The sequence below is a fragment of the Canis aureus genome, chromosome 14 (assembly GCF_053574225.1).
Source record: "Canis aureus isolate CA01 chromosome 14, VMU_Caureus_v.1.0, whole genome shotgun sequence".
Classification (NCBI taxonomy): Eukaryota; Metazoa; Chordata; class Mammalia; order Carnivora; family Canidae; genus Canis; species Canis aureus.
The window spans coordinates 64,678,572-64,706,311 of record NC_135624.1 but is presented as its reverse complement, the minus strand read 5'-3'; the positions used below and the strand labels follow the sequence as shown (position 1 = coordinate 64,706,311).

Genomic DNA, 27,740 nt, shown 5'->3' with positions numbered 1-27,740 from the left:
CCTCTCTCTCAGTCTGCGTCTCAAATAAATAAATAAATAAATAAATAAATAAATAAATAATAAATCTTTAAAAAAGGAGGGTGATTATTAACAGAATTACTAGCTTTCATGTGTTCCTATATTAAAAAAAAACTTTTTAAATCAGTTTTTTGTTTATATATCAACAAAGACCACATTGTAAGCAAAAATCCAGGCATTTGAAAGAGCTTGAGATTGTCCAGAAAAAAAAAAAATTTGTAGGCTTTGGGGCTGGGTTAATCTGGTATATGGCAAGAAATAGTAAGAGATGAGGTTTGCGAAATGGGTTACTGATGGAAGGAGAGTTGTCTTGTACATTTGAATGTGTTCCATCGTTGGGCTTTATCATGTAGCTGCTGGGAAATTATCACTAGTTAGTAAGTAAGGGAGTGGACTGATCAAATACGTGTTTTCAAAAGAGGTTGTAGATGTTTGGAAGGAAGTCAGAAAGCAAATACGGTAAGCTCACATTAAAGCCTAAAACCAATGGATTTTTTTTTTCAACCTGGGAAGTTTTAATATCTCCTTTGAAGATGTTTTCCTCTAGCTAAGATACAAGTAGATATTTGGGAATTTTACAGAAGAACACACGTATGCAAATAGACACACAACACTCTGTATAATTTTGAATGAACTAGATTCAATGTAATTGCCAATGTAAATTAGCTCAGCTTGTTCTGTTAAGATTCTCTAAGTATAATATTTTTTAAAAAAAGATCCCTTTTAGTGTTTTAGTACAAATCTGTACCTTTTCATTTCATCAAATTGTAGTTGTAAATAGTAAATTGGGTTTCTTTTCTTGCAGTATTCTTTTGAAAGCTTTATTTTGCTTCTTATATGATAACAGTATCAAAGAGAATATGTACATCATCACAAAATCTGTCAAAAATTTGTAAACACTTTTCAGAATCTATTTTATGTATTTTTAGTTTTTTAAAGATTTTATTTACTTGACAGAGAGTGAGGGAGCACAAGCAGGCAGAGCTGTAGGCAGAGGGAGAGGGAGAAGCAGGCTCTCCGCTGAGCAGGGAGCCTGATGCAGGGCTCCCTCCCGGGACCCTGGGATCTTGACCTGAGCCAAAGGCAGATGCTTAACCGACTGAGCCACCCAAATGCCCATCACAGTCTATTTTAAAAGCAACATCATTATATTCCTTCCCAATTTACACTTTGAATTAAAACCTGTCATAAAAACATTTGGAACTTGTGTGTAGGAGAACTTGGTTTACATTGTTCCAGTTACTTGCTCAAGTATATGTCAAGTGCTCTTTATTGTGGCTCTACCACAAGACTGTCATGATGGATATGCTAATAGAAGATTGAAAACTAAAAAATAAATAAATAAATAAATAAATAAATAAATAAATAGAAGAAGATTGAAAACTATCACTTGGACAGGAGGGAATGTGTCCACAGACCATTAGGTCCAGTAAGAGTCTGGCATACTAGGACCTCTCCAAGCTCCTAGTTCTTTAGTAACTTTAGCTGGTTAGGAAAGTCATAATGAAACATAGAATTCAGCTTTGATGTCTACCAGGGAAAAGCTGCTGTAAGTGGGAATGTTTCTTAAAAAGTAAGGGAGCAAGCAATGCATTTCCAAGGAAGAAACTTAGAGGGAAAGAGAACAGCAAACATAAATTCCCCCAAAACAGGAGCATGGATATTTTCTCTTTTCAAATGTCCGTTTGGTCCATAAATGTAGTCTTGGAACAGCAGGCTTTGTATGAAAGCTACCTGTTTCGATTTGATTCGACAAATATCTCCTGAGTAGCATCATGCCGAAGAGGACTCTCCCTGGAGCAGTCCTACGAGGCGACCCCAGCATGAAGAAGGCTAGGTATGCAGGACTGAAGGCAGAACCAAGTGTAAAAGCGACCAGTGGGACAGAGGCTGCCCTGCAGCCAGAGAATCTTCCTGTGTATTCTAAGTGAGAATGAATTAGCCACTTGCTAACTACATGGTGGTCACACACAAGGCACATCAGACCAGATCGTAGTAAGAAATTTTCACCCACCAAGAAGGACTTTTTCTGCTTCTCAGCCTCTTCCCCATCACTAATGTGGCCTTTTCTCCAGGCTCAATCCTGGAGGAGCCGCAAACAGCTGCTGGTAGGAGACAGAAGGAGAAATTAAGAGACCTCCACTGCTCCATGTATACTGCTCTCCCTTGAGAACACAGGAGCTGGGAGGCAAGTAGTTTAATTTACAAGGGTTTTAAAATTATACTTGATTGGGTTAAATGTTAATGCCTAGAAAAATAGGTTATTTACTAACTGAGGATGACCAAAAAGTCTGTGGGATCTGCCAGAGACACTCTCAGGGGACAGGGAAGAAGGAGATCCCCAGACAGTCTGGAGAGAATCAGGAAAACAAATATGGGTACTTTTACTTGAGCTCAGCTCATTGATTATATATAGTTTGTTTTTGTTTAACTGTCGTCAATTAATTCAGATGGCAGTGACCAGCTGCTGCATAGCTAAGTACATCGCACTCCATGAAGAAGGGGTTTACCGCCGATGGCCGCGCGAAGGCAGTAAGTGTATTTTGACTTAATCAAATCCATTCTGCAAGAAGGCCAAAAGCAAACAGGGTACTGTGATTAGGGGATCCCTGGGTGGCTCAGCGGTTGACCGCCTTGCCTTTGGCCCAGGGCGGTCCTGGAGTCCCGGGATCGAGTCCCACGTCTGGCTCCCTGCATGGAGCCTGCTTCTCCCTCTGCCTGTGCCTCTGCCTCTCTCTCTCTCTCTCTCTCTCTGTGTGTCTTTCATGAATAAAATAAAATAATAATAAAAAAGAATACTGTGATTAAATGTAGCCAGGATTTTCTCTGAAAAGATCTCAGGAGAAAGAAAAGGACAGAAGGTGGGAGGAGAACCAAAGATTCAATGAGTGAAAATAAGAAGAAAACAGAGAGGAGTAAGACAGGACTCTACTAGGAAGACCTATTATGTCTGCCTGGCTATGAGGATCGTCTGAATCTGGTTCCAGCTTCCTTGCTCACACCAATTGCTCCGTCTTCCTGTCGTGGTCCTGCGATGATTTCCTCCTTGCCTGAAAATACCAGGTTCCTTTCCAGCCGTCTTGTGTCCAACTCGATGCTAGTTATGCCTGCTTCTGCCTTGGCCACTTCTGCCTTCAGCGTCCGGGTTAAATGTCACTCCTTTGGTGCAAAGGTCCTGAGGTCCTTCAGGCCGAGTTGGACGTTCTGAGCTCTGGCTGCTCTTCTTGTCTAGCTCACTGCGTGCATGTCCCCCGATGCCCCGCAGCTGTCCTATCAGAAGCTGTAGCAGGCCTACCTTGGCCCCTAACCTCGGAGTTGCCTGGAGACAGCTCTGCGTCCTCTGCATTTTAAACCTCTACAATCTGGTATAGTTCCTCACACATGTTAGGTGATCAGAGTGTTCATTTACTTGATTAATCCCCAATGCTCATTAGGTCGCTAACGGCAGATGGAGGAAGAACTCACATCGCTGGTATAGGTCATTGCTAAGTACTGACCTCCATTTAGGTGTTGTTTTCAAGAACCCTCACCAACAGGGAGAGAGAAAGGAGTGGGACTTCCACCCCAGAATTAGGCAATGGCCCTGAACTTTTCTCTCACTGTCTTTTCCCAGACTTCTCCTACGCAGCCCAGCTAGAGGAGGAACAGGACGAGACAGACTAGTCATCTCCCAGCTGAGTAAGGCTCTATCCCCATTAAAGGGGCAACGAGCAGGCTAAGCTTGCAGAAGTAACTGAAACGGTGCTGAGAACTGAGCTCTCAGGGCCCCCCTGAAGACTCCTGCTTCGCAAGTTACTCTGCAATCGCAGGAACAGGTGCTTCATATGCAAAGCCTTAATTATAGTCAAGGAAATCCTTCGCTGTCTTAATTTTTCTTCAGGGGAATGTTTCTACATTATCCTCTTCCTCTTTCTGTCTTCCCTCATCCATAGAATTTGTCTTTTCTTATTGCTTTACTCTTCTTCAAAATAAAAACTTCCTTCCCCCCCCCCCCCCCCCAAAGGAGACAGGAGCTTTAGCTCAGAGATTCAGGTTAGTAAACTATCTTACACGAGCCTGGATGTTTTCAAGAATGAGTGAATTTGGGCAGCCCCAGTGGTGCAGCGGTTTAGCACCACCTGCGGCCCAGGGCGTGATCCTGGAGACTCTGGATCGAGTCCCACATGTGGTTCTCTGGCTGGAGCCTGCTTCTCCCTCTGCCTGTGTCTCAGCCTCTCATTCTCTCTCTTGTGTCTTTATGAATAAATAAATAAAATCTTAAAAAAAAAAAATGAGTGAAATTTTTTGGAGTTATGAGGGCATACTTGCTGTCAAAGTTTCCTTCAGATTCCTATATTCTGTGATTCTTTGAGGGAAAAATTGTATATTCTTAAAATTAGAAAATATTTTCCCAGGATCTGCAAGTTTTTTTTTTTTCCCTGAAAGAGACTGGATATTTGTTTTTAGAATTTTAAATAACAAAATTTAGAGTTGTTTATGTGGTTTTACTTCTGATTGTTGTAATTTTATTTCCATAACTTAAAGTTTATATTAAAATGCTTACACAGGAATATATTTGCTAGAGTAAAAATAACTCTTAGAGATGACTTGTAATGGGCTAGCCTCCCTCAAAATTGTCTTCATAAAGGCTGCTTTGGAATATTTATCTATTGGCACATATACTTCCTGTTACTCATGGGCCACACCAGGATAACAGAGGGCAATACAATCAATAAAAAAAAAATCATATGAACATATGAAGAGCATCATTTCCTTTAGAAAAAAATTGAAATTTCATAAAAAGAAAAATTTTTTTTGAACATTAGATGAGATAACCTGTAATCAGAACATGATTGATTTTAACTACTTAAGACTAGAAAAACATTTACTTATGTTCCAGTAAACCTACTTAAGGCTTTTAAATATTGATAGACTATCTTTGCACTAATGTCTCTGGTTCTTAGGCTTAAATAATAAGCTGTTACTTATGCAAATACAAACTCAAATGCCTGGAACTTAATCGCTACCTATACTGGTATTAGTCACAATTTTCTGTATGTATGAAATACTGTGTTACTCTCTATAAGTAATGTGATAAGTGTGTTATTTCTTTTTTTCTTAAGATTTTATTTATTTATTCATGAGAGACACAGAGAGAGAGAGAGAGAGAGAGAGAGAGAGAGAGAGAGGCAGAGACACACACAGGCAGAGAGAAGAAGCAAGTTCCATGTAGGGAACCCGACGTGGGACTCGATCCCAAGTCTCCAGGATCATGCTTTGAGCTGAAGCCAGCGCTAAACCACTGAGCCACCCGGGCTGCCCAAGTGTGTTATTTCTCTTCATCAATAAGGAAAATAAGTCTTAGGAGAGCTTAGCAAATCTCCTGTAGTTATTCAGGTAGCAAGTTGCAGAGTTAAAAATCCCAGTGTCTACAAATCCAGTCTAGGCCCTTTATACCAACCTGCCTTGAATGAGCAATAACATTATTTTTACTTTAGGAGACTAACCAGCAAAAGAATTCTTAACAGGGTATTTTATTTATTTAGTTTTTTGGCAATGTTTAAATATACAATCCACAAGGAAATTTGGTTATTTCTGTGACACACAGCCCTTCAGGATAATAACTGGAATTATAAATGATTACATACCAGGACAGATCAGATTTTTAGGAGTTTCTCACAAATTCTAGAATGATTATTTTAATGACATATATTTCTACAAATAGAATTGAAGAAGGTCTAGCATCAATTATTTGGCAGTGCCTCCCATGTAATTGAACATACCAAATACATCTATTTAATCTCTCTCTTTTATGAGGAGAACAAATCCTTTGGCTTATTCCAGGGACTCTCTCTGAGGTTATAATACTTTATTTTAGAATTTGATTTTGGGAAGTATATTAAAAAAATACCCAAAGATTTGGACATTTGATTGAATAGGATCACTGGTCATTATGAACCAGATTTAGTTATTCATTTAACCAAAGTGGCATTTAAAGACTTCATAAGAGATTTTTAGAAAGTTAACTAATTGTTAAAAAGTCTTAGTTCTTCTAATATTCAATAGACTCATTTTTTCGACTATGTAATCAAAGACCTGATAAAGACAAAACAGAATCCTTGTTTTTCTATGTAGATTACACAAACAGTAAATAAAAATGTTTGTTTATGAATTCCTATAAAAATGACCAATAATCCTAAAACATTCTCTTTTAACAGAAAGAAAAACTTAGTTTTGTATCAGCTTACTTTTGATATAAAGTTCATTTTTTTAAATAAATAATTTTTAAAATTCCAGTATAACTAATGTAGTTTCAGATGTACAATACAGTGATTGAACGATTCTATGCATTACTTAGTGCTTATCGTAAGTGTACTCTTAATCCCCTTCGCCTATCTCACCCATCCTCCAGCACCTCCTCTCTGGTGACCAGCGGTTTGTTCTCGATGGTGAAGAGTCTGTTCTTTTATCTCTTTTTTTGTTTTATTTCCTAAATTCCATATATGAGTGAAATCACATGGTATTTGTCTTTCTCTTACAGACTTAGCATTGTACCCTCTCGATCCATCCATGTAGTGGTAAATGGCAAGATTTTTATTACTGAATAATATTACATTTATCTTTATCTTTTCATCTTTCTTTGGGCACTTCCTTATCTTTTCATTTATCAATGGACACTTGGGTTGCTTCCATATCTTGGCTATTGTAAAAATGTGCATATATCTTTTTGAATTAGTGTTTTCACTTTCTTTTGTTTTTATTTCTTTATTCTTAGTCATTGTTAGAGGTAACATGGCTATATGGAAAAAAAGGCCTAACAAATGTATTCTAAGTAAAAGGTCAGATTAGTCTGAAATTAATTGTGCATTGTTTATCATTGTGTTCTCTCTCCTGCAATTTTGGTGAGAAAACACCTCCTTCTAGTTACTCAGCTACTAGTGGGTATAAGAAATATTGAGGTAAGAAGTATGTATGATGTTGGAGCATTTAAGGAAGCTTTATCTGGAAGTATGAGCTGAGGAAAGAGCACAGGCTTTGGCATACACAGACCTGTGTCCCATTCAGAGCTTACTCTGAGTTTGGCTATATAATTTTAGGTAAGTTACTTGATGTCCTAAGTTCCAGTTTTTATACCTTTAAAAACGAGGATAAACAATAATTTATCTGATAATTTGAAGCCAAGTACAAAATTATTTAGCATTTCTGGCATATAAGGCTCAATAAGATTGGACTTTTGTTATCTTTCTTTGTTCTGCTTATTGTCCAAGCGGCCAATTTAAAAGTCATCTCTAGGGGCGCCTGGATAGCTCAGTCAGGTAAGCCTCTGCCCTCAGCCCAGGTCATGGTCTCAGGGTCCTGCGGTTGAGGCCGGCATCAGGCTCCCTGCTCAGTGGGAACGCAGCTTCTTCCTCTGCCCTGAAGACCACTGCCCTACTCCCTGCTCCTGCTCTCTCTCTCTAATAAAATCTTAAAAAGAAATAAAAGTCATCTTTTAAAAAAAAATTTATTTATTTATTCATGACAGACACACAGAGAGAGAGAGGCAGAGACACAGGCAGAGGGAGAAGCAGGCTCCATGCAGGGAGCCTGACATGGGACTCCATCCAGGGTCTCCAGGATCACACCCCAGGTTGAAGGTGGCGCTAAACTGCTGGGCCACTGGGGCTGCCCAAAAGTCATCTTTAATCTCAGTTTTATCTAAGCAGTACTGAGCCTCTTAACAGTTGGCAATGGACACTAGGCTGATATGAAATGTGTTTCCTTTTGGTAAATGGAAGCATAGTAGGTAGAATTCGAATCTATTGACATACAGTATTGCATGAAATTTCTTAATAATCCTATTATTGTATCCATTGTACAGATGAGGAAACTGAAGCATTGAGTTTTTGTAACTAATATATACATGGCAAATACAATCTCCGATCATCTGAATGCTGAATAAATATTTTTTATTCCCCCCCCATGTTAATATTTAATATGTCTAAGCTTCTGTGTCTGTCTGAAAGGTAGATAATCATAACACTTACCTCACTGTCTAAGGATCGAATGGAATGACTATAGAAAGCTTAGAACAGTACTTGCCACAAGCTAAATAAACACTCATATGCTGACATGGGTAGGAATTTGGTTCCATTGCTCAAATTTTATGCAATCTTGGCCAATTCCCTTTAACTCTGTGAGGCCAGTTCCTCATCCATAAAATGTGGGTACTAATTGCTACTCCATGGTGATGCTATAGAGATTTAAAGATCATAAATAGTTCATAAATAGTAGTATTTATTACCTTAATAATACTTTAAGTCTCCGTTAGAGACTTTTGGCTTCATTTCCTTATACAGCAAACTTGAGTAATTAAAACTACTTGATATTGTCTGAAAAAAATTATATGGAATAATGTCTGAGGATTGTAATTCTAAATGAGAAACTATTCTATTGTGGCATTTATTTATTTATTTATTTATTCATTTATTTATTTATTATTTTTTAAATTTATTTATTCATGAGACAGAGAGAGAGAGGCAGAGACACAGGCAGAGGGAGAGGCAGGCTCCATGCAGGGAGCCCAACGTGGGACTCGATCCCGGGACTCCAGGATCACGCCCTGGGCCAAAGGCAGATGCTAAACCACTGAGCCACCCAGGGATTCCCTATTGTGGTGTTTAAAGACAATTTCCCAAACATAGATTCTGTTTGTTTTTTTTTAATTCCAATGTAATGAACACATAGTGTCATACTGGTTTTAGATGTACAAAATAGCGATTCAACAAGTCTATACATTACTCGGTGATCATCAGTATAAGTGTACTCTTAATCCCCTTCACCTTTTTTTTCACCCATCCCCATGCCTACTGGCAACCACTAGTTTGTTCTCTATAGTAAAGAGTCTGTTTTTTTGTTTGATTCTTTTTTTCTTCATTTATTTTGTTTCTTAAATTCGACACATAAATGAAATCATGTGGTATTTGTCTTTCTCTAGCTGTTTTATTTCACTTAGCATTATGCCCTCTAGATCCATCCATGTCATTGCAAATAGCGAGGCTTCGTTCTTTTTTACGACTAATATTCATTCTTTTTTACAACTGAGTAATATTGTATGTATGTATGTATGCGCCACTGAGGCTGCCCTGTAACACCACTTCTTTATCTATCCATCTGTGGATGGACACTTGGGTTGCTTCTATAACTGGGCTATTGAAAATAATGCTGAATAAACAAAGGGGTGCATTTATCTCTTTGAAATAGTGTTTTCATCTTCCTTGGGTAAATACCCAGTAGTAGAATTACTGGATCATATAGTAGTTCTATTTTTCATTTTTTTGAGGAACCTCTATACTGTCTTCCATGGTGGCTGCACCATTTTGCATTCCTACCAATAGTACATGAGGGTTCCTTTTTTTCTCCACATCCTTGTCAACACTTGTTTCTTGTCTTGTTGATTTTAGCCATTCTGACAGATGTGAAGTGATATCTCGTTATAGTTTTAATTTGCATTTCCTGATGTGTCTTTTGGCCTTTTTATGTGTCTGTTGGCCTCTATGCCTTCTTTAGAGAAGTATTCATGTCTTCTGCTATTTTTAAATTGGATTATTTGGCTTTTTGGTGTTGAGTTATATAAATTCTTCATATATTTGAGATACTAATCCCTTATTGGACATGTGATTTGCAAATATCTTCTCCTATTATTTTTTTTTTAGTTTTGTTTATTTTTTCCTTCACTGTGCAGAAGACTTTTTATTTTTGCTTTATTTGCTTTATTATTGTTGAAGGAAACACTTCACCTCAGCAGACATATCTAGAAAAATGTTGCTGTGGCTGATCTAAGAAGAACTCTTGCCCATACTCTTCTCTAGGATTTTATGGTTTCTCACATTAGGACTTTAATCTATTTTGACTTTTATTTTTGAGTATAAAAAAGCAGTTCATTTTTATTCTTTTGCATTTAGCTGTCCAGGTTTCCCAACACCATTTGTTACAGAGATGGTCTTTTTCCCATTGCATATTCTTACCTCCTTTGTCAAAGATTAATTGACTACATAATTGTGGGTTTATTTCTGGGCTTTCTATTCTTTTCTCTTAATCTATGTGTCTATATTTGTGCCAATACAATACTATTTTGCATACTGTAGCTTTGTAATAAAACTAGAAATCTGAGACCATAATAGCCCCAGTTTTGTTTTTTCTTTTTCAGGATTGCTTTGGCTATTCAGGGTCTATTTGTCTACTCGTCTACTTGTGCTTCCATATTAATTTTAGGATTGTTTGTTCTAGTTTTGTGAAACATGGTGGTGGTATTTTGATAGGGACTGCACAAAATGTGTAAATTGCTTTGGGTAGTGTGGACACTTTAACGCCATTTTTTCTTCCAGTCTGTAAACATGGAATACCTTTCTGTTGGTATCACCCTCAATTTCTTTCACCAGTGTAATATAGTTTTTAGAGTGTCAGTCTTTCATTTCCTTAGTGAAGAGTATCCTAGGTATTTTATTATTTTTTGTGCAATTGTAAGTAGTGGTATTTTCTTAATTTCCCTTTTTGCTACTTCATTATTAGTGTATAAAAATGCACAAGATTTCACTGTATTGATTTTGTATCCTCTGACCTTACTGAATTAATTTATCAGTTCTAGCATTTTTTAATGGAGTCTTTAGGGTTTCCTAAGTATAATATGTCATCTGCAAATCCAATTTGGATACCTTTTATTTCTTTTTTGTTGTCTGATGGCTGTGGCTAGGGCTTCTACTACTATGCTCAAAAAAAGTGGTGAGACTGGACATCCTTGTCCTAAACCTGACCTTAGAGGGAAGGTTCTCAGGTTTTCACCATTGAGTATGATGTTAACAGTGGGTTTTTCATCTATGTCCTTTATTATGTTGGGGCATGTTTTCCTCTAAACCTACTTTGTTGAGGGTTTTTGTCATGAATGGATGTTGTACTTTGTCAAATGCTTTTTCTGTCTCTATCAAAATCATCATATGGCTTTTATCCTTTTGTTGTTTGTGTGATGTATCATTCTGATTGATTTGCAAATATTGATCCATCCTCACATCCCAGTAATAAATTGATTGTGGTGAATGATTTTATAAAAAGGTATCATTGGATGTGATTTGCTTGTATTTTGTTGAGAATTTTTGCATCTATATTCATGAGAAATACTGACTAATAGTTGGATTTTTTAAGTATCTTTAATCTGGTTTTGGTATCAGGGTAATGCTGGCTCCATAGAATTAATTTGGAAGCTTTCATTCATCTTATTTTTTGGAATAGTTTGAGAAAAATAGGTATTAGCTTTTCTTTAAATGTTTGATAAGATTCACCTGTAAAGCTGTCTAGTCCTGATCTTTTGTTTGTTCGGAGTTTTTTTGATTACTGATTCAGTCTCATTGCTGGTAATTGGTCTGTGCAAATTTTATATTTCTTCTTGATTCAACTTTGGGAAGTTACCTGTTTCTATATTTATCCATTTTTCTAGGTTGTCCATTTTGTTGGCATATAATTTTTCATAATATGCTCTCACAATCCTTAATATTTCTGTGATGTTGGTGGTTATTTCTCCTCTTTCATTTCTGATTTGGTTAATTGAGGTCTCTGTTTCTCCTTGTTTTTGTTTTTTGATGAGTCTGGCTAATGTTTAGCAATTTTTCTGATATTTTCAAAGAATCAGCTCCTGGTTTCATTGATCTGTTCTGTTTTGTAGGTTCTTGCTCTCTTTTGTTTAATTCTGCTCTAATCTTTATGAACTCCTTCCTCCTACTGGTTCTGGGTTTTGTTTCTTCTTTTTTCTCCAGTGCCTTTGGGTCAAAAGTTAGGTTGTTTATTTGACATTTTGCTTGCTTCTTGAGGTAAGCCTGTATTGCTGTGAACTTCCCTCTTAGAGTAGATTTTGTTACATCCCCCAAATTTTAGGCCATTTGTTTTTCATTTTCATTTGTCTCTATGTATTTTTTAAATTTCTTCTTTGATTTCTTGGTTGACCCATTTTTTTGTTTGTTTGTTTCATAGCATGTTATTTACCTCCATGTGTATGTGTTATTTCCAGATTTTTTCTTTTGGTTGATTTCTAGTTTCATAGCATTGTGGTCAGAAAAAACTTCAGTCTTTTGAATTTGCCAAGACTTGTTTTGTAGCCTAACATATCATCTGTTCTGGAAAATGTCCAATGTGAACTTAAAAAGAAAGTGCATTCTGCTGTTTTATGATGGAATGTTCTGAATATACCTGTTAGGTCCATCTGGTTTAATGTGTCATTCAAAGCAACTGTTTGGTTGTTGATTTTCTGTTTGGGTAATGTATCCATTGATGTAAGTGGAATGTGAAAGTCCTTTACTATTATTGTATTACTCTCAATTTCTTCCTTTATGTTTGTTAGGTGTTCCCATGTTGGGTCCATAAATATTTACAATTGTTATATCTGTTTGTTGGATTGTTTCCTTTATAATTATGTAGTGTCCTTGTTTCCTGTTACAGTCTTTGTTTTAAAGTCTATTTTTTTCTGATATAAGTATTGCTACCACAGCTTTCTTTTCACTTCCATTTGCATGAATGCTTTTCTGTTCCTTCACTTTCAATCTGCATGTGTTTTTAGGTCTGAAATGAATCTCTTATAGGTAGCATATGAATGGGTCTTGCTTCTTTTTTTTAAAAAATCCATTCTGTCACCCTATGTCTTTTGATTGGAGAGTTTAGTCTATGTTCAAAATAATTATTGATAGTATGTACTTATTGCCATTTTGTTACTTGTTTTATATATTTTTTTGTAGTCTTCTTTCTTGCTCTCTCATGGTTTGATGGCTTTTTTTAGTAATATACTTGTATTCCTTTCTTTTTATTTTTTGCATATCTATTTCTGGTTTTTAATTTGTGCTTACTATGTTTATATGTAACACGTATATAACAGTCCTTTAAATCATTTAAATTTGGACCCATTCTAAAAGTACTAAATTTTTACTTCTCTTTCCTCCCCACATTTTAGATATATGGTGTCACTACATCATTTTATTTTGTGAATTCCTTGATTTTTATAGGTATACTTAATTTTACCCCTGTGTGTTCTTCTTTTCTTACTTCTGCTTATGATCTTTCCTTTCCACTCAAAGAATCCCATTTAACATTTCTTATAAGGCTGGTTTAGTGGTGATGAATTCCTTTAATTTATGTTTTTCATAAGTTTTCTTTATCACTTCTTTTATGCTTAATGATAGCCTTGATGGATAGAATATTCTTGCATGTAGGTTTTTTCCTTTCAGCACTTTGAATATATTATGCCACTACCTTCTGGTCTGCAAAGTTTGTGCTGAAAAATCAGCTAATAGCCTTATGGAGTTTCCCTTGTTTGTACTGTTTTATTTTCTCTTGCCACTTTTGGAATTCTTTGTTTATCACTACTTTTTGCTATTTTAATTACTATATGTCTTGGTGTGCACCATCTTGAATTGATTTTGCTAGAGACCCTCTGTGCTTCCTGGATCTGGATTTCTGTTTCCTTCCCCAGATTTGGGAAGTTTTTAGCTATTATTTCTTCAAATAAATTTTCTGATCCCTCCTTCTCCTTTTGGGATCTTTGTCATGTGAATGTTGTTATGCTTGGTGGTATCAATGAGTTCCTTTAGTCTATTTTCATTTTTTATTATTCTTTTTTTTTCTCCTGTTCAGCTTGATTGATTTCCATTACCTTATTCTCTGGGTTGCTGATTTGTTCTATTTCTTGTAGTCTACTATTTATTCTCTTTCATGTATTTTTAATTTTAGTTATTGAATTCATTTATAATCGGTTCTTTTTTATGTTTTCCCATTGTTGAGGGTCTCACTAAGGTTGTCCACTCTTTTTGCAAGTCCATTGTGTATATTTATGACCAATACTTTAAATTCTTTATCAGGTACATTATGTCCATTTCATTTAGTTCTCTTATCATGAATTTGTCCTGTTTTGTCATTTGGGAACTGTTTCTCTGTCTCCTCATTTTGTCTAAATCTCTGTGTATGTTTCTCTGTGTTAGTAAAGTCAGCTGTATTTCCTGCTCTTGAAAGTAGTGGCCTTATGAAGAGGAGGTCCTATAGTGCCATGCAGTGCAGTGTCCCCTGATCACTGGAAGCTGGTGCTTCAGGGGTGTCTCCTGTGTGATGTATGTTCCCTACTGTTATGACTAAGCTGATTGGTATCAGTCAAATTGCCTACAATAGTTCTTTTTGCCTGTTGTGGGCAGAGTTTGGTCCCTGTGGTGTCGGTGGGCCACTTGGGTTGTCTTGGACTTGAGTTGGGTCAGACCGCAGTTTGTCCAAGCTGTAGTTACACTGATCTACAGGGCACTCTTGCTGTGTTGTACCCTGAGAAGTATTGGGTGGTTCATTTTCTTCCTCTCTCCGTGGGTAGGAGTCACTTTGGGCTGGTGCCAACCCCTGTAGGTGTTGCTTGCATAATGCTGTGCTTTAGATGGACTTTTACTGACAGTGGGTTGGAAGAGTCAGGTCTACAGAACAATGTAGGGGCAAACAGTGTGGTATTAACAAGATGGTCTGTTTTGGGAGGAATCTGTAATTATTTTGGAGCATTCCTGATGCGGTACTGCTGGAGGGGGCAGGTCTGGACAAGAGTGCAGGGGATGGGGATGCCAGCTCTTTTGTTCTTAGAGAAGTCTCCTAAAGACCCCTGCTCCTCTAGCATGTAATTTGAGATTAGATTAGAAAGAGATTAGATCTCTTTCTCGGCCGTGGGAGCGCAATTCTGGCAGCACAGGTCCTGGATCCCAGGGCACCAAGCAGACACAGCCCAGGATACTGTGCTCCCACCGGGATATGCAGAGGCCAGGAGGGCACAGGACAGCAAGGTCTCTCCTGCCCCCGGGCACCCCTAAGCTGTGCAGATCAGCACTGCCCTCCCTGGGGGCAACCAGACCAGTGTGGACTGCGGGAGCTAACTCTAGAGCTTGAAGGCTGGCTGCCACCAGTATTGTTCCTCCTTGTGCCACCTGGTGCCCGGGATGGAGCAGGGCCACCAGGGAACGGGGGCCTCACAGGATAAACAGCTCCACTGAGCCATGCACCTGGCAGGGGATGGGGCAGCTCCCCTAGGTGCACACGCCTAAGAATCAACACAACAGGCCCCTCCCCAAGAAGACCTGCTGGAAGGACAGGGGAAGAGCAAGTTATTCACCAAGCAGAGCTGGAAAGCTCCAGAGGAAGTCGAGGGATTTATGGTATATAGAAGTAGAGGATACCCCTCCTTGTTTTTTGTTTATTTGTTTTTCTTTTTTTTTTCTTCCTTTTCCCAGAACAACTTGTTTTTAGCCACTCTGCACTGAGCAAAATGACTAGGAAGAAGAACTCACCACAAAAGAAAGAATCAGAAACAGCCCTCTCTCCCACAGAGTTACAGAATTTGGATTACAATTCAATGTTAGAAAGCCAATTCAGAAGCACAATTATAAAGCTACTGGTGGTTCTGGAAAAAAAGCATAAAAGATTCAAAAGACTTCATGACTGCAGAATATAGATCTAATCAGGCCAAAATAAAAAATCAATTAAATGAGATGCAATCCAAACTGGAGGTCTTATCAATGAAGATTAATGAGGTAGAAGAAAGAGTGAGTGACATAGAAGACAAGTTGATGGCAGGGAAGGAAGTTGAGGAAAGAAGAGAAAAACAATGAAAAGACCATGAGGAAAGGTTAAGGGAAATAAATGACAGCCTCAGAAGGAAAAACCTATGTTTAATTGGGGTACCAGAGGGTGCCAAAAGGGACAGAGGACCAGCAATTGTATTTGAACAAATCATAGCTGAGAACTTCCCTAACTTGGGGAGGGAAACAGGCATCCAGATCCAGGAGATAGGGAGGTCCCCCCCTAAAATCAATAAAAACCATTCAACACCCCGACATTTTATACTGAAACTTGCAAATTCCAAAGATAGAGAGAAAATCCTTAAAGCAACAAGAGACAAGAGATCCCTAACTTCTATGGGGAGAAGTATTAGATTAATAGCAGACCTCTCCACAAGATGTGGCAGGTGAGAAAGGGCTGGCAGGATATATTCACGTCCTAAATGAGAAGCACATGCAGCCAAGAATACTCTATCCAGCAAGGCTCTCATTGAGAATAGAAGGACAGATAAAGAGCTTCCAATATAGGCAGAAACTGAAAGAATATGTGGCCACCAAACCAGCCCTGCAAAAAACATTAAGGGGGACTCTGTAAAAGAAAGAGGGAGCCCAAAGAAATAATCCACAAAAACAGGGACTGAATAGGTATTATGATGACACTAAATTCATATCTTTCAATGGTAACTCTGAATGTGAATGGGCTTAATTTCCCATCAAAAGACCCAGGGTTTCGGACTGGATAAAAAAGCAAGACCCCATCTATTTGCTGTCTACAAGAGACTCATTTTAGACCGAAGGACACCTACAGCCTGAAAATGAAAGGTTGGAGAACCATTTACCATTGAAATGGTCCTCAAAAGAAAGCAAGGGGAGCAATCCTCATATCAGATAAATTAAAGTTTATCCCAAAGACTGAAGTAAGAGATGAAGAGGGACACTATATCATACTTAAAGGATCTATCGAGCAAGAGGGCCTAACAATCATGAATACTTATGCCTGAATGTGGGAGCTGCCAAGTATATCAATTAACAACCAAAGTAAAGACATACTTAGATAGTAATATACTAATACTGGGAGACTTCAACGTGGTTCTTTCTACAAATGACAGATCTTCTAAGCACAACATCTCCAAAGAAACAAGACCTTTAAATGATACACTGGACCAGATGGATTTCACAGATATTTACAGAATTTTACATCCAAACACAACTGAATACACATTCTTCTCAAGTGCACATGGAACTTTCTCCAGAATAGATCACATACTGGGTCACAAATCAATCCCCTGCATATTTTCAGACCATAATGCTTTGAAACTTGAACTCTATCACAAGAAAAAATTTGGAAGAAATTCAAACACGTGGAGCTTAAAGAGAATTCTGCTAAAAGATGAAAAGGTCAACCAGGAAATTAGAGAAGAATTAAAAAGATTCATGGAAACTAATGAGAATGAAGATACAACCATTCATAATCTTTGGGATATGGCAAAAGCAGTCCTGAGAGGGAAATACATCACAATACAAGCATCTCTCAAAAACCTGGAAAAACTCAAATACAAAAGCTAACCTTACACCTAAAGGAGCTGGAGAAAGAACAGCAAATAAAACCTACACCCAGCAGAAGAGAGTTAATAAATATTCGAGCAGACTCAATGAAATAGAGAGCAGAAGAACTGTGGATCAGATCAACAAAACCAGGAATTGGTTCTTTGAAAGAATTAATAAGATAGATACACCATTAGCCAGCATTATTAAAAAGAAGAGAGAAAAGACTCGAATTAATAAAATCATGAATGAGAAAGGAGAGATCACCACCAATAAATACCAAGGAAATACAAACGATCTTAAAAACTTATTATGAGCAGCTCTACGCCAATAAAATAGGCAATCTAGAAGAAATGAATGCATTTCTGGAAAACCACAAACTACCAAAACTGGAACAGGAAGAAATAGAAAATCTGAACAGGCTGGTAACCGGGGAGAAAAAGGTAGCAGTCATCAAAAACCTCCCAAGACACAAAAGTCCAGGCCCAGATGGCTTCCCAGGAGAATTCTATCAAACGTTTATAGAAGAAACAATACCTATTCTACTAAAGCTGTTCAGAAACATAGAAAGAGATGGAGTACTTCCAAACTCGTTCTATGAGGCCAGCATCACCTTAATTCCGAAACCAGACATGACCCCATCAAAAAGGAGAATTATAGATCAATATCCCTGATGAACACAGATGCAAAAATTCTCAACAAGATACTAGTCAATAGGATCCAATGGTACATTAAGAAGATTATTCACCATGACCCAGTGGGATTTATCCCCAGGATGCAAGGCTGATTCAACACTCATAAGCAATCAATGTGATTGATCATATCAGCAAGAGAAAAACAAGAACCTTATGATCCTCTCAATAGATGCAGAGAAAGCATTTGACAAAATACAGCATCCATTCCTGATCAAAACTCTTCAGAGTGTAGGGATAGAGGGAACATTCCTCAGCATCTTAAAAGCCATCTACGAAAAGCCCACGGCAAATATCATTCTCAATGGGGAAGCACTGGGAGCCTTTCCCCTAAGATCAGGAACATGACAGGGATGTCCACTCTCACCACTGCTATTCAACATAGTACTGGAAGTCCTAGCCTCAGCAATCAGACAACAAAAAGACATTAAAGGCATTCAAATTGGCAAGGAAGAAGTCAAACTCTCCCTCTTTGTAGATGACATGATACTGTATACAGAAATCCCAAAAGACTCCACCCCAAGATTGCTAGAACCCATACAGCAATTCCGCAGTGTGGCAGGATACAAAATCAATACCCAGAAATCAGTGGCATTTCTATACACTAACAAGGAGCTGAGGAAAGAGAAATTAAGGAGTCAATCCCATTTACAATTGCACCCAAAAGCATAAGATACCTAGGAATAAACCTAACCAAAGAGGTAAAGGATCTCTACCCTAAAAACTACAGAACACTTCTGAAAGAAGTGAAGGAAGACACAAAGAGATGAAAAAATATTCCATGCTCATGGATTGGCATAATTAATATTGTGAAAATGTCAAAGTTACCCAGGGAAATTTACACATTCAATACAATCCCTATCAAAGTACCATGGACTTCCTTCAGAGAGTTGGAACAAATCATCTTACGATTTGTGTGGAATCAGAAAGGACCCCGAATAGCCAGGGAAATATTGAAAAAGAAAACCATAGCTGGGGGCATCATGATGCCAGATTTCAGGTTGTCCTACAAAGCTGTGATCATCAAGACAGTGTGGTACTGGCACAAAAACAGACACATAGATCAATGGAACAGAATAGAGAACCCAGAAATGGGCCCTCAACTCTATGGTCAACTAATACTCAACAAAGCAGGAAAGACTATCCACTGGAAAAAGGACAGTCTCTTCAATAAATGGTGCTGGGACAATTGAACAGCCACATGCAGAAGAATGAAACTAGACCACTCTCTTACACCATACACAAAGATAAACTGAAAACAGATGAAAGATCTAAATGTGAGACAAGATTCCATCAAAATCCTAGAGGAGAACACAGGCAACACCCTTTTTGCACTTGGCCACGGCAACATCTTGCAAGATACATCTATGAAGGCAAGGGAAACTAAAGCAAAAATGAATTATTGGGACTTCATCAAGATAAAAAGCCTCTGCACAGCAAAAGAAACAGTCCACAAAACTGAAAGACAACCTACAGAATGGGAGAAGAGATTTGCAAATGACATATCAGATAAAGGGCTAGTATCCAGGTACTATAAACTCAACAGCCAAGAAATAAACCATCCAATCATGAAATGAGAAGAATACATGAACTGAGATATCACAGCGGAAGACATAGACATGGCCAACAGGAACAAGAGAAAATGCTCCACATCACTGGCCATCAGGGAAATACAAATCAAAACCACAATGAGATACCACCTCACACCAGTGAGAATGGGGAAAATTAACACGGCAGGAAACCACAAATGTTGGAGAGGATGCGGAGAAAAGGGAACCCCCCTGCACTGTTGGTGGGAATGTGAACTGGTGCAGCCACTCTGGAAAACTGTGTGGAGGTTCCTGAAAGAGTTAAAAATAGACCTGCCCTACGACCCCGCAATTGCACTGCTGGGGATTTACCCCCAAAGATACAGATGCAGTGAAACGCCGGGACACCTGCACCCCGATGTTTCTAGCAGCAATGGCCACAATAGCCAAACTGTGGAAGGAGGAGCCTCGGTGTCCATCGAAAGATGAATGGATAAAGAGGATGTGGTTTATGTATACAAGGACTATTACTCAACCATTAGAAACGACAAATACCCACCATTTTATTCGACGTGGATGGACCTGGAGGGTATTATGCTGAGTGAAGTAAGTCAATTGGTGAAGGACAAACATTATATGGTCTCATTTATTTGGGGAATATAAAAAATAGCAAGAGGGAATAAAGGGGAAAGGAGAGAAAATGAGTGGGAAATATCAGTGAGGGAGACAGAACATGAGAGACTCCTAACTCTGGGAACTGAACAAGGGTTAGTGGAAGGGGAGGTGGGCAGGGGGATGGGGTGACTGGGTGACTGGGTGACGGGCACTGAGGGGGGCTCTTGGAGGGATGAGCACTGGGTGTTATGCTGTATGTTGGCAAATCGAACTCCAATAAAAAAATATACAAAAAAAAAAAGAAAAGATCTCTTTCCCATATACCTAGGTGTTTTTTAAACTTCTGCTTCTATGCTGTATATCAATGGGCCTGTTTGTTAGGGTGTCTCTTTAAGTACAGGGATACAGTTTCCTCTCAGCCTCTAGCTCTCCCAGAGGGGAACCCACTATTTTTAAAGTTCTAGATGTTAAGCCTCACTGTAAGAACTCACACAGTTAAGCCCCTCCACTTTCAAAGCCACATGTGGAGATTCTGTCTTCCGTGTGGGTCCTCTGTGCCTGGGGTGGCTGATGGGGGGGAAGGGGGGTCTGCTCCTGTCCCTCTTTCATGTCTGTGGTGTTCCTCCTCCTGTGAATAGTCTTGTGAGTCAGTTGGTTCCCAGCCGCACATCAGTGCTTCCTACCTTTTATGGCTTGTTCTCTACATTTAGGTAGAGACAGTCTGTTTCGCCAGTCTTTGTGTTGCTTTCTGGGCTATTTGCACTGATGTGGGTGTTATCTAGGTGTATCTGTGGGGTGAGGCAAGCTTAGGATCCTCCTACTCCACCATCAGACTCTAATTTTTTTAAATTTTATTTCCAGAAATTATATTAAATAACTATTTGAAAACTAGTAATAAATTCCTGCAAAGTTCTTTATATGAAATTTTACTCATCATAATACTTTGGATTTACAGTAAAATCAAAAGTACCATTGTGTGTCCTTCAGTGATTTATTCACTTATGAGTAATATTTAATTGGAAAACAATAGTTCTTACCAGGGAAATGTTTTATTTATTTTATTACAATTCACAGTTACAGATCATAGTGTTCTATCCTAGAGGTAACAAACATGGTACAGTAACAAATTCATTAGAATGCTTGTTCTGATATTCAATTTACTTGATATCAATTATTCACCTACATGTTCAGGACAACATGCTGATTTTGGAGACACAACAATTAAAAAGCTGTTTCTTGCCCTCAAAAGCCCATGGTTTAAAAAGGAAGACAAATACATGAGAAAACACATAGGCTATGTACAGAGAAGTGATGCATAATTCTTGTCCATTTTTAGCCCATTTCCATTCCCTCAGACTTGAGATTTTCACTTACATTTACTTTTTTTCTCCCATTTTTGCTTTAATTGGCATTTGTATGCTACATATATGCCATCTTCTGTTAGTCATTCACTATGTGACATAGGTAAAAGCTTACACCCAAGTACTCAGGGATTATGTATCAGGTGAAGAAACTCCCTTTACTTTTATTTTTTTTTTATCCAGTAAGAAATTTGGCTTTTTCCATTAGAATATGTGGTACATGTGACAAATTGTGCAGATGATTATTTGAAGACTAAGCACTGTTTCAAATACTTTATGTAATCTAACACATTTAAGGACAATCTTATGAGCAGGTACTATTATCACCCCGTTTTACAGATGAAGATACCAATGCACAGAGGTATTAAGTGATTTGCACAGATTTATGCTGTTGGTAACAAGCAGACAATCCTTGATTTGAATTTATCTTCCCTTCTCTAATATCTATCATCCTAACTGCCACACGTACTGCCTTTGTGCCATGCTGGCCTAACCACTGACTGTGCTGATCTTTATTCAATGTTGTAATTAAAAACTGAAACACAAAACATATCTCTACTGAAACTCATATACCTTTTTATGTTCTTTGGAGTACAACTTTCTGTATAAATTCATCAAAGCTGGATTTTTCTTATTTTATGTATTTGTTTGCTGAATTGAACTTGTGCTTAATTTGTACATGGTATAATTCAAAGGCCATAACACACCCTCCCACCTAAAAACTCCCTACTCAGAAGGAGGCAATGCACCATAGCACAGTCCCTAAGCAAGGGAGCAGCACAGACAACCAACCAATCAAGTAGGGCTGCTGTTGCTGGCCGTTATCTAGAAGGGAGAGCGTTCTCTAACTAGGATCCTTTAATGAGCTAGAGCACAAGCCAGGCAGAGAGACGACTGAATGGAAAAACTGCTTAAATACTATAACAAATTTATATTTTTCTCTTATGAAAAATATATTTCAAACATATCGGAGAATTAACTATAAAAAAGAAAATGAAATTTCTTGGAACAACTTCTCTCCATCTATGGACCTCTGAAATTAAAGAGGCAGGTTATTTGCTCCCAAAACACAATGATGGTACAAGCATGGAGTAAAAGTTATAGGCATATCTGTGCAAAAAGAGAGAAAATGGAAAGAAAAAAGAAATCACCAGTTCCAAGAAATTTTGAAATCTAGTCAGGCAAATTCCATTAGGTTTAAGGGTCTGGAAATAATGCCCTGTGGCTTGTGGCCTAGGTTGTCTTGAACCGGCTATATGGATAAAATATGGATATGAAACAACTCTGTGACACTCAAGAAAATGAGCATGGTAGGGAAAATATATTACCTTAGATAATACCTACACTGTCATAAGCAGAGTATTGGAAACACACAGGTAAAAGGGAGTTGAAGTTGATAAAAGTTAGGTTGAGAACAGGTAAGGGTGTGGGGTTTAGTTATGGGTTTGAGGTGCTGGTAGAATGTGGGGATGCCCATCAGAAAATACTACTCTAACAAAATAATCTTCAACATCTACATATTATTTTAGTGAATCAGGGCAAAAGAATATAAGATCAAATTCTATAAATAAACTTTGAAGTTTAAACTTTTGAAAGGTGCAGAAAATGACATTTGAATATTCAATCTGTATCATGTAGCTCAACTCAATTGAAAACTCAACAGTTATTTTCTCAAAGGGCTATTTAATGTTGAAAGGCTTTTAGCTTGAACCACATAAACGACTGGAAAAACACAATAGGTCTAAACCAAGAGATTTATTTTTGTTTGCCAAACTATTTATTTTATTATCAAATTTTCTAAGGACTAATCTCACCCTCGAATAAAAGCTAGCATTTACAGCTGTTATCATTACATAATTGAAACACAGCAGGATCCAAGGGTTTCGTTTGCAAGTCTCTTTATAACAGTGGTACTAATTTACAAATTCAGCAAGAGTGCCAGATTTAAATGCTGTGCCCAGCAGGAAATCTGGAATAATTGGTCCTGTTCTGTACAGACTTCATGTGAGTCTTATAATGATTGTTGAACATCTTTGACTAAGCACTACAAAGTAGAGCTGTCACTCTTTTCCCTGTCAGAGATTCTATCAGAGAGGAGGGCAAATTGAGGTCTCAAGTTACCTCTGTGGGAAATACGAGTTCAGCAAAGGCATGAATTTTATTTATGAAAATATTTTTTTTAATTTTTTTTATTTATTTATGATAGTCACAGAGAGAGAGAGAGAGAGAGGCAGAGACACAGGCAGAGGGAGAAGCAGGCTCCATGCACCGGGAGCCCGACATGGGATTCGATCCCGGGTCTCCAGGATCGCGCCCTGGGCCAAAGGCAGGCGCCAAACCGCTGCGCCACCCAGGGATCCCCTGAAAATATTTTTTAAGCATTTATTTATTCATTTAAGAGACAGAGATTGAGGGCATAAGCAAGGGGAGGAGCAGAAGAAGAGGGAGAAGCAGACTTCCTGTTGAGCAGGGAGCCCAACTCAGGCTCAATCCCAGGATCCAAGGTCATGACCTGAGCTGAAATGAAGAGTCGGACACTTAACTGACTGAGCTAGCCAGGCACCCTAATGATAAAAATATTAAAAAGCCAACAATGTTATGATTTAATTAATCTTAATTATATTCTTTAAAAGAAAAAAATTAACCTTCAAACAGAAAGAAATAGTGTTTATTTGCTATTACAGTTCTTATTTCTGAGAAAACTAAGTATATTTTGAAAGCACAAATAATTCTGTAACCTGAAATTTCAACTCCAAAAGCAAAGCTGGAATTGATAAAATGTACTCTCATGCAAAGAATTGCCCATTTATCCCACTTGGGGAAAATGGATGTGTGTGTTGTGTATATTTGTGTACCCATAATACACATACTTGACTAATACACAAATGGCTAAAATGGAAAAGGTCAAGCTTTGAAAATTGTTCTTAGAAAATGGATTTATCCAGGCAAATTTGTTTGTCAGTCTCTATATATTTTATATACCAGATAAAATATATAGAAGAATATAAGAATATAAGATTATAATATATATTAGAATAATATATATTAATATAATAATATAATAATAATTATAATAATATAATAATAATTATATATTAATATAATTAATTAATATAATATACTTATATAATTATAATAATATAATATATTATTCTATAAGAATAATATATTCTTATAGAATATAAGATTGAATACGAACATAAAACCAGTTTTTTCACTTCTGTTCAGAGAGGGCTTTCAGTATGTTTCCTTTAGAACATTCTCAGAAAGAACTGAAGTACAAACCTATAGAAAGCAAGAGTATTTCTATATATAACTCACAGTATAGTTAAAATCATCATACCAGCTCTTTTAAAACCTCAATGCTATGAGTGACTTCCCCTAATTCTAACATCATCAATTCTTGTTTGGGTTTTTCCTCATGTGAATTTTGAATTGCAGGTCCCTGGGCTAACTGATGAGATGCACTTAGGATTGCATTGTTTTTAGTTCTTAGGGTGTAGGTTTTCTGGGGCTTTGCTCTTTTTTGGCATACCTGGAGATGAAAAGCATCTTGGAAAGCATGATGAAAATTCTCATTGAAGAAGCCATAAATGATGGGATTGATGCTACTGTTGCAAAACGCCAGCCAGTGTGCAAAAGGGTAGATGTAGATGTTGATGACCCGCAGTTCATTTAGAGATAAGTCAGCATAGTCTGACAGCATCATCAGTGTCCACAGAGGCAGCCAAGAGAGAACAAAAAGTAGGGCCATGATCAGGAGCATCTTAATGACCTTCTGCTTCTTCTTGGACACCATGTGCCACTTCTCTTTGTTCTGTTTGCCTATGTGGGGCACCGTTATTTTGAAGAGTGAAATTCCAATCCTTCCATACATGATGACAATGAGGGACAGGGGAGCTAGGTAGATGTTGGCAAACAGCACAATGGTGTAGATTTTCCTCATTTCTTGATTTGGCCAGTCTTCCTGGCACCAGTAGACTGGACTGGTTTTATTTTGAGAGTTGAGTCTCACTTGGTAATATTTTTCTTCTTGTACATGTAACATTATTGCAGATGGGGACATAATGACAATGGTCAGGACCCAGATGATTACAATAATGATAAATGCTGCCTTGATAGTGAGCTTTGGCTTAAAAGGGTAGACAACACACCGGGACCTGCAATTAAAGGCAACTATCAGTGGACCACTGCCTTATAACTTCTAACCAAGTTGTGAATTAAATTTCATTCTCTCACATTCCCCTCAAAAACCTTGAAAGTTACGATTTGCAACAGAGAGGCATTCATTGGTATTTTCTGGTAACTGATATAAATTTCAACTCAAAGTATGAATATCTTTAATATTATTAATAATTATTATTATATTAATAATAATTAAAGTAACCATTAATATTGTTAATATTAATAACAATAATTACTATTAATAATAAAAGTGACCATGGTATCTAGCATATATTGAACGTGAATATTTAGTATTCTGTCCCAGATTCTCTTTCATTGGTTTGCATTAATTTTCTCCTTAAGTTTCCCCACTTAAAAGAGGGCAAAATAGGCTTAGAAAGGGTAAAAAAAAAATCTTTCCCACAAGTACACATGATTTTAACACAAGTAGTCCATTTTGTTAAACTCTCCTTCATGACCTTCTATGCTCGGTCAGTTGAACATTAACAAGGATGACATAAACAGAAGCTTGAGCGATGACACAGAGGCACCCATCCAAACCACAGAATTATGAGAAATGCTTAAGCATTATTGTTTCAAGCCACTAAGTGTTTGGGTGGCTTGATTCACAGCTGTAATAGTCTGAGAGTTTCCATTATGAATTCTGATTACGTGCCTTCCAGATGTTTTCTGTCCTTTGGTGAGCATGGAAATTCAGTATCAGTATGTAGAATAACCCTGATTTCATTTTACTGCAGTTTTGCTATTGTGAGTCTTGGTGTTATTATTCATACTCACTATGATAATTATAATGATACCATATACAACTGTATAATATTTTATATTTTTCAGAGTACTATCAATCACCTACTTAATCTTGGGTTGTTGTAATTATCCTGTAAAATGGAAATATGAAAATTACTACTTTCCAGATCTGAAGATAAGAAGACTTAAAGCTTTTTAGTGGCTTACCAGCAGCTCCATATTTATCTGACGTATCTTCATATACTAATTAACTTGAACGTTGATGGCTCTGTTGTCCTTTATTGCATATGTAAGGTCTGCTGCCTTAACCTCCAAGTTTTCTTTTAGTCTTCTAATTAATGAGTTCCCCATCTACTCACCCTTAAATTATAGATAACTTCATAGGCACAATTCTAGTTATCTTGCTCTTTTTGTAAGTCAACTATTGGGGCTTCACATATTTTTTTTTCATTTATTCAACAAATACATGTATTCAGAGAGGCAAAGATAAACATGTCAGAAAATGCTCTCTGCCAGGAAACAGTCAATCAAAATATTACATAATTATGCTAAAGTCATGGTGGAGTTTAGACTTAGCCACTGCATTAGTCAGGGTTCTCTAGGGAAACAAAGCCAAAAGTACGTATAAATATATAGAAAGATATTTATTTTAAGGGATTGGCTTATGCAGCTATGGAAGTTGAGAAGTCCCAAGATCTGCAGTTGGCAAAATGGAGACCCAGGAGAGCCAATGGTATAGTTCCAGTTCAAATCTGAGGGCTTGAGAATAGGACAACCACTGATACACATTCCAACCCAAAAGCCATCAGGCTCCAACCCCAGAAGAGCTAATTGTTGTAGTTTGAGTCTGAGGCAGAAAAAGACTCATGTCTCAGCTCAGCAGGAGGAGTTCTCTCTTACTTGCAGGAAGGTCAATCTTTTGTATTTGGGCCTTCAACTAATTGAATAAGGACCACCCATGTTAGGGAGGGCAATCTTTTATTCAGTCTATTGATCCAAATGTTAATCTCATCAAACACACCTAGAATAATGTTTGACCAAATATCTAGGCATCCCATGCACAGTCCATTTCACACATAAAATTAATCACCACAACCAGTTAGGGGAAAAAATCCCAAGTATTCTATCTCAAGTCTTGTTCTGGACCAGTGAGCACCCAGAAGTGATGGGATTTGAAGAGTAACTAGAAGTTGAAGAGAGAAGGAAGGTTCAAGGATAAATCTTAAGATTTTCATTTAGATTGGGTTTGTGATCCTGACATTCGCCGATGGGAAAATGAGAAAAGGAGCTTTTAAAGTTTTCTTTGTGGAGGACCGGTAGGAATGAAAGTTGAATTCTGGGTCGGTTTATTTTGAAGTGCTTGTTGTTGGATGTGCAGGTGAAGTTATTCAGGAGGTATTTTGAACATAAATATGAAATTTAGGAGAAAGAATCTAGAGAAATAGTTTTGGGAATTTTTTTGTAGTTTGGCTTCCTCTA

At 37.6% G+C, this 27,740-nt stretch overlaps 1 protein-coding gene across 1 annotated transcript in view; it reads right to left on the bottom strand.

Annotated features, from left to right (window-relative positions):
- Window positions 1–27,740, bottom strand: part of NPFFR2 (neuropeptide FF receptor 2) — a 70,138-nt gene that overhangs the window by 21,992 nt on the left and 20,406 nt on the right. The window contains 1 exon segment of the mRNA XM_077846644.1: window positions 24,868–25,492. Coding sequence (XP_077702770.1) covers window positions 24,868–25,492 — 625 coding nt within the window.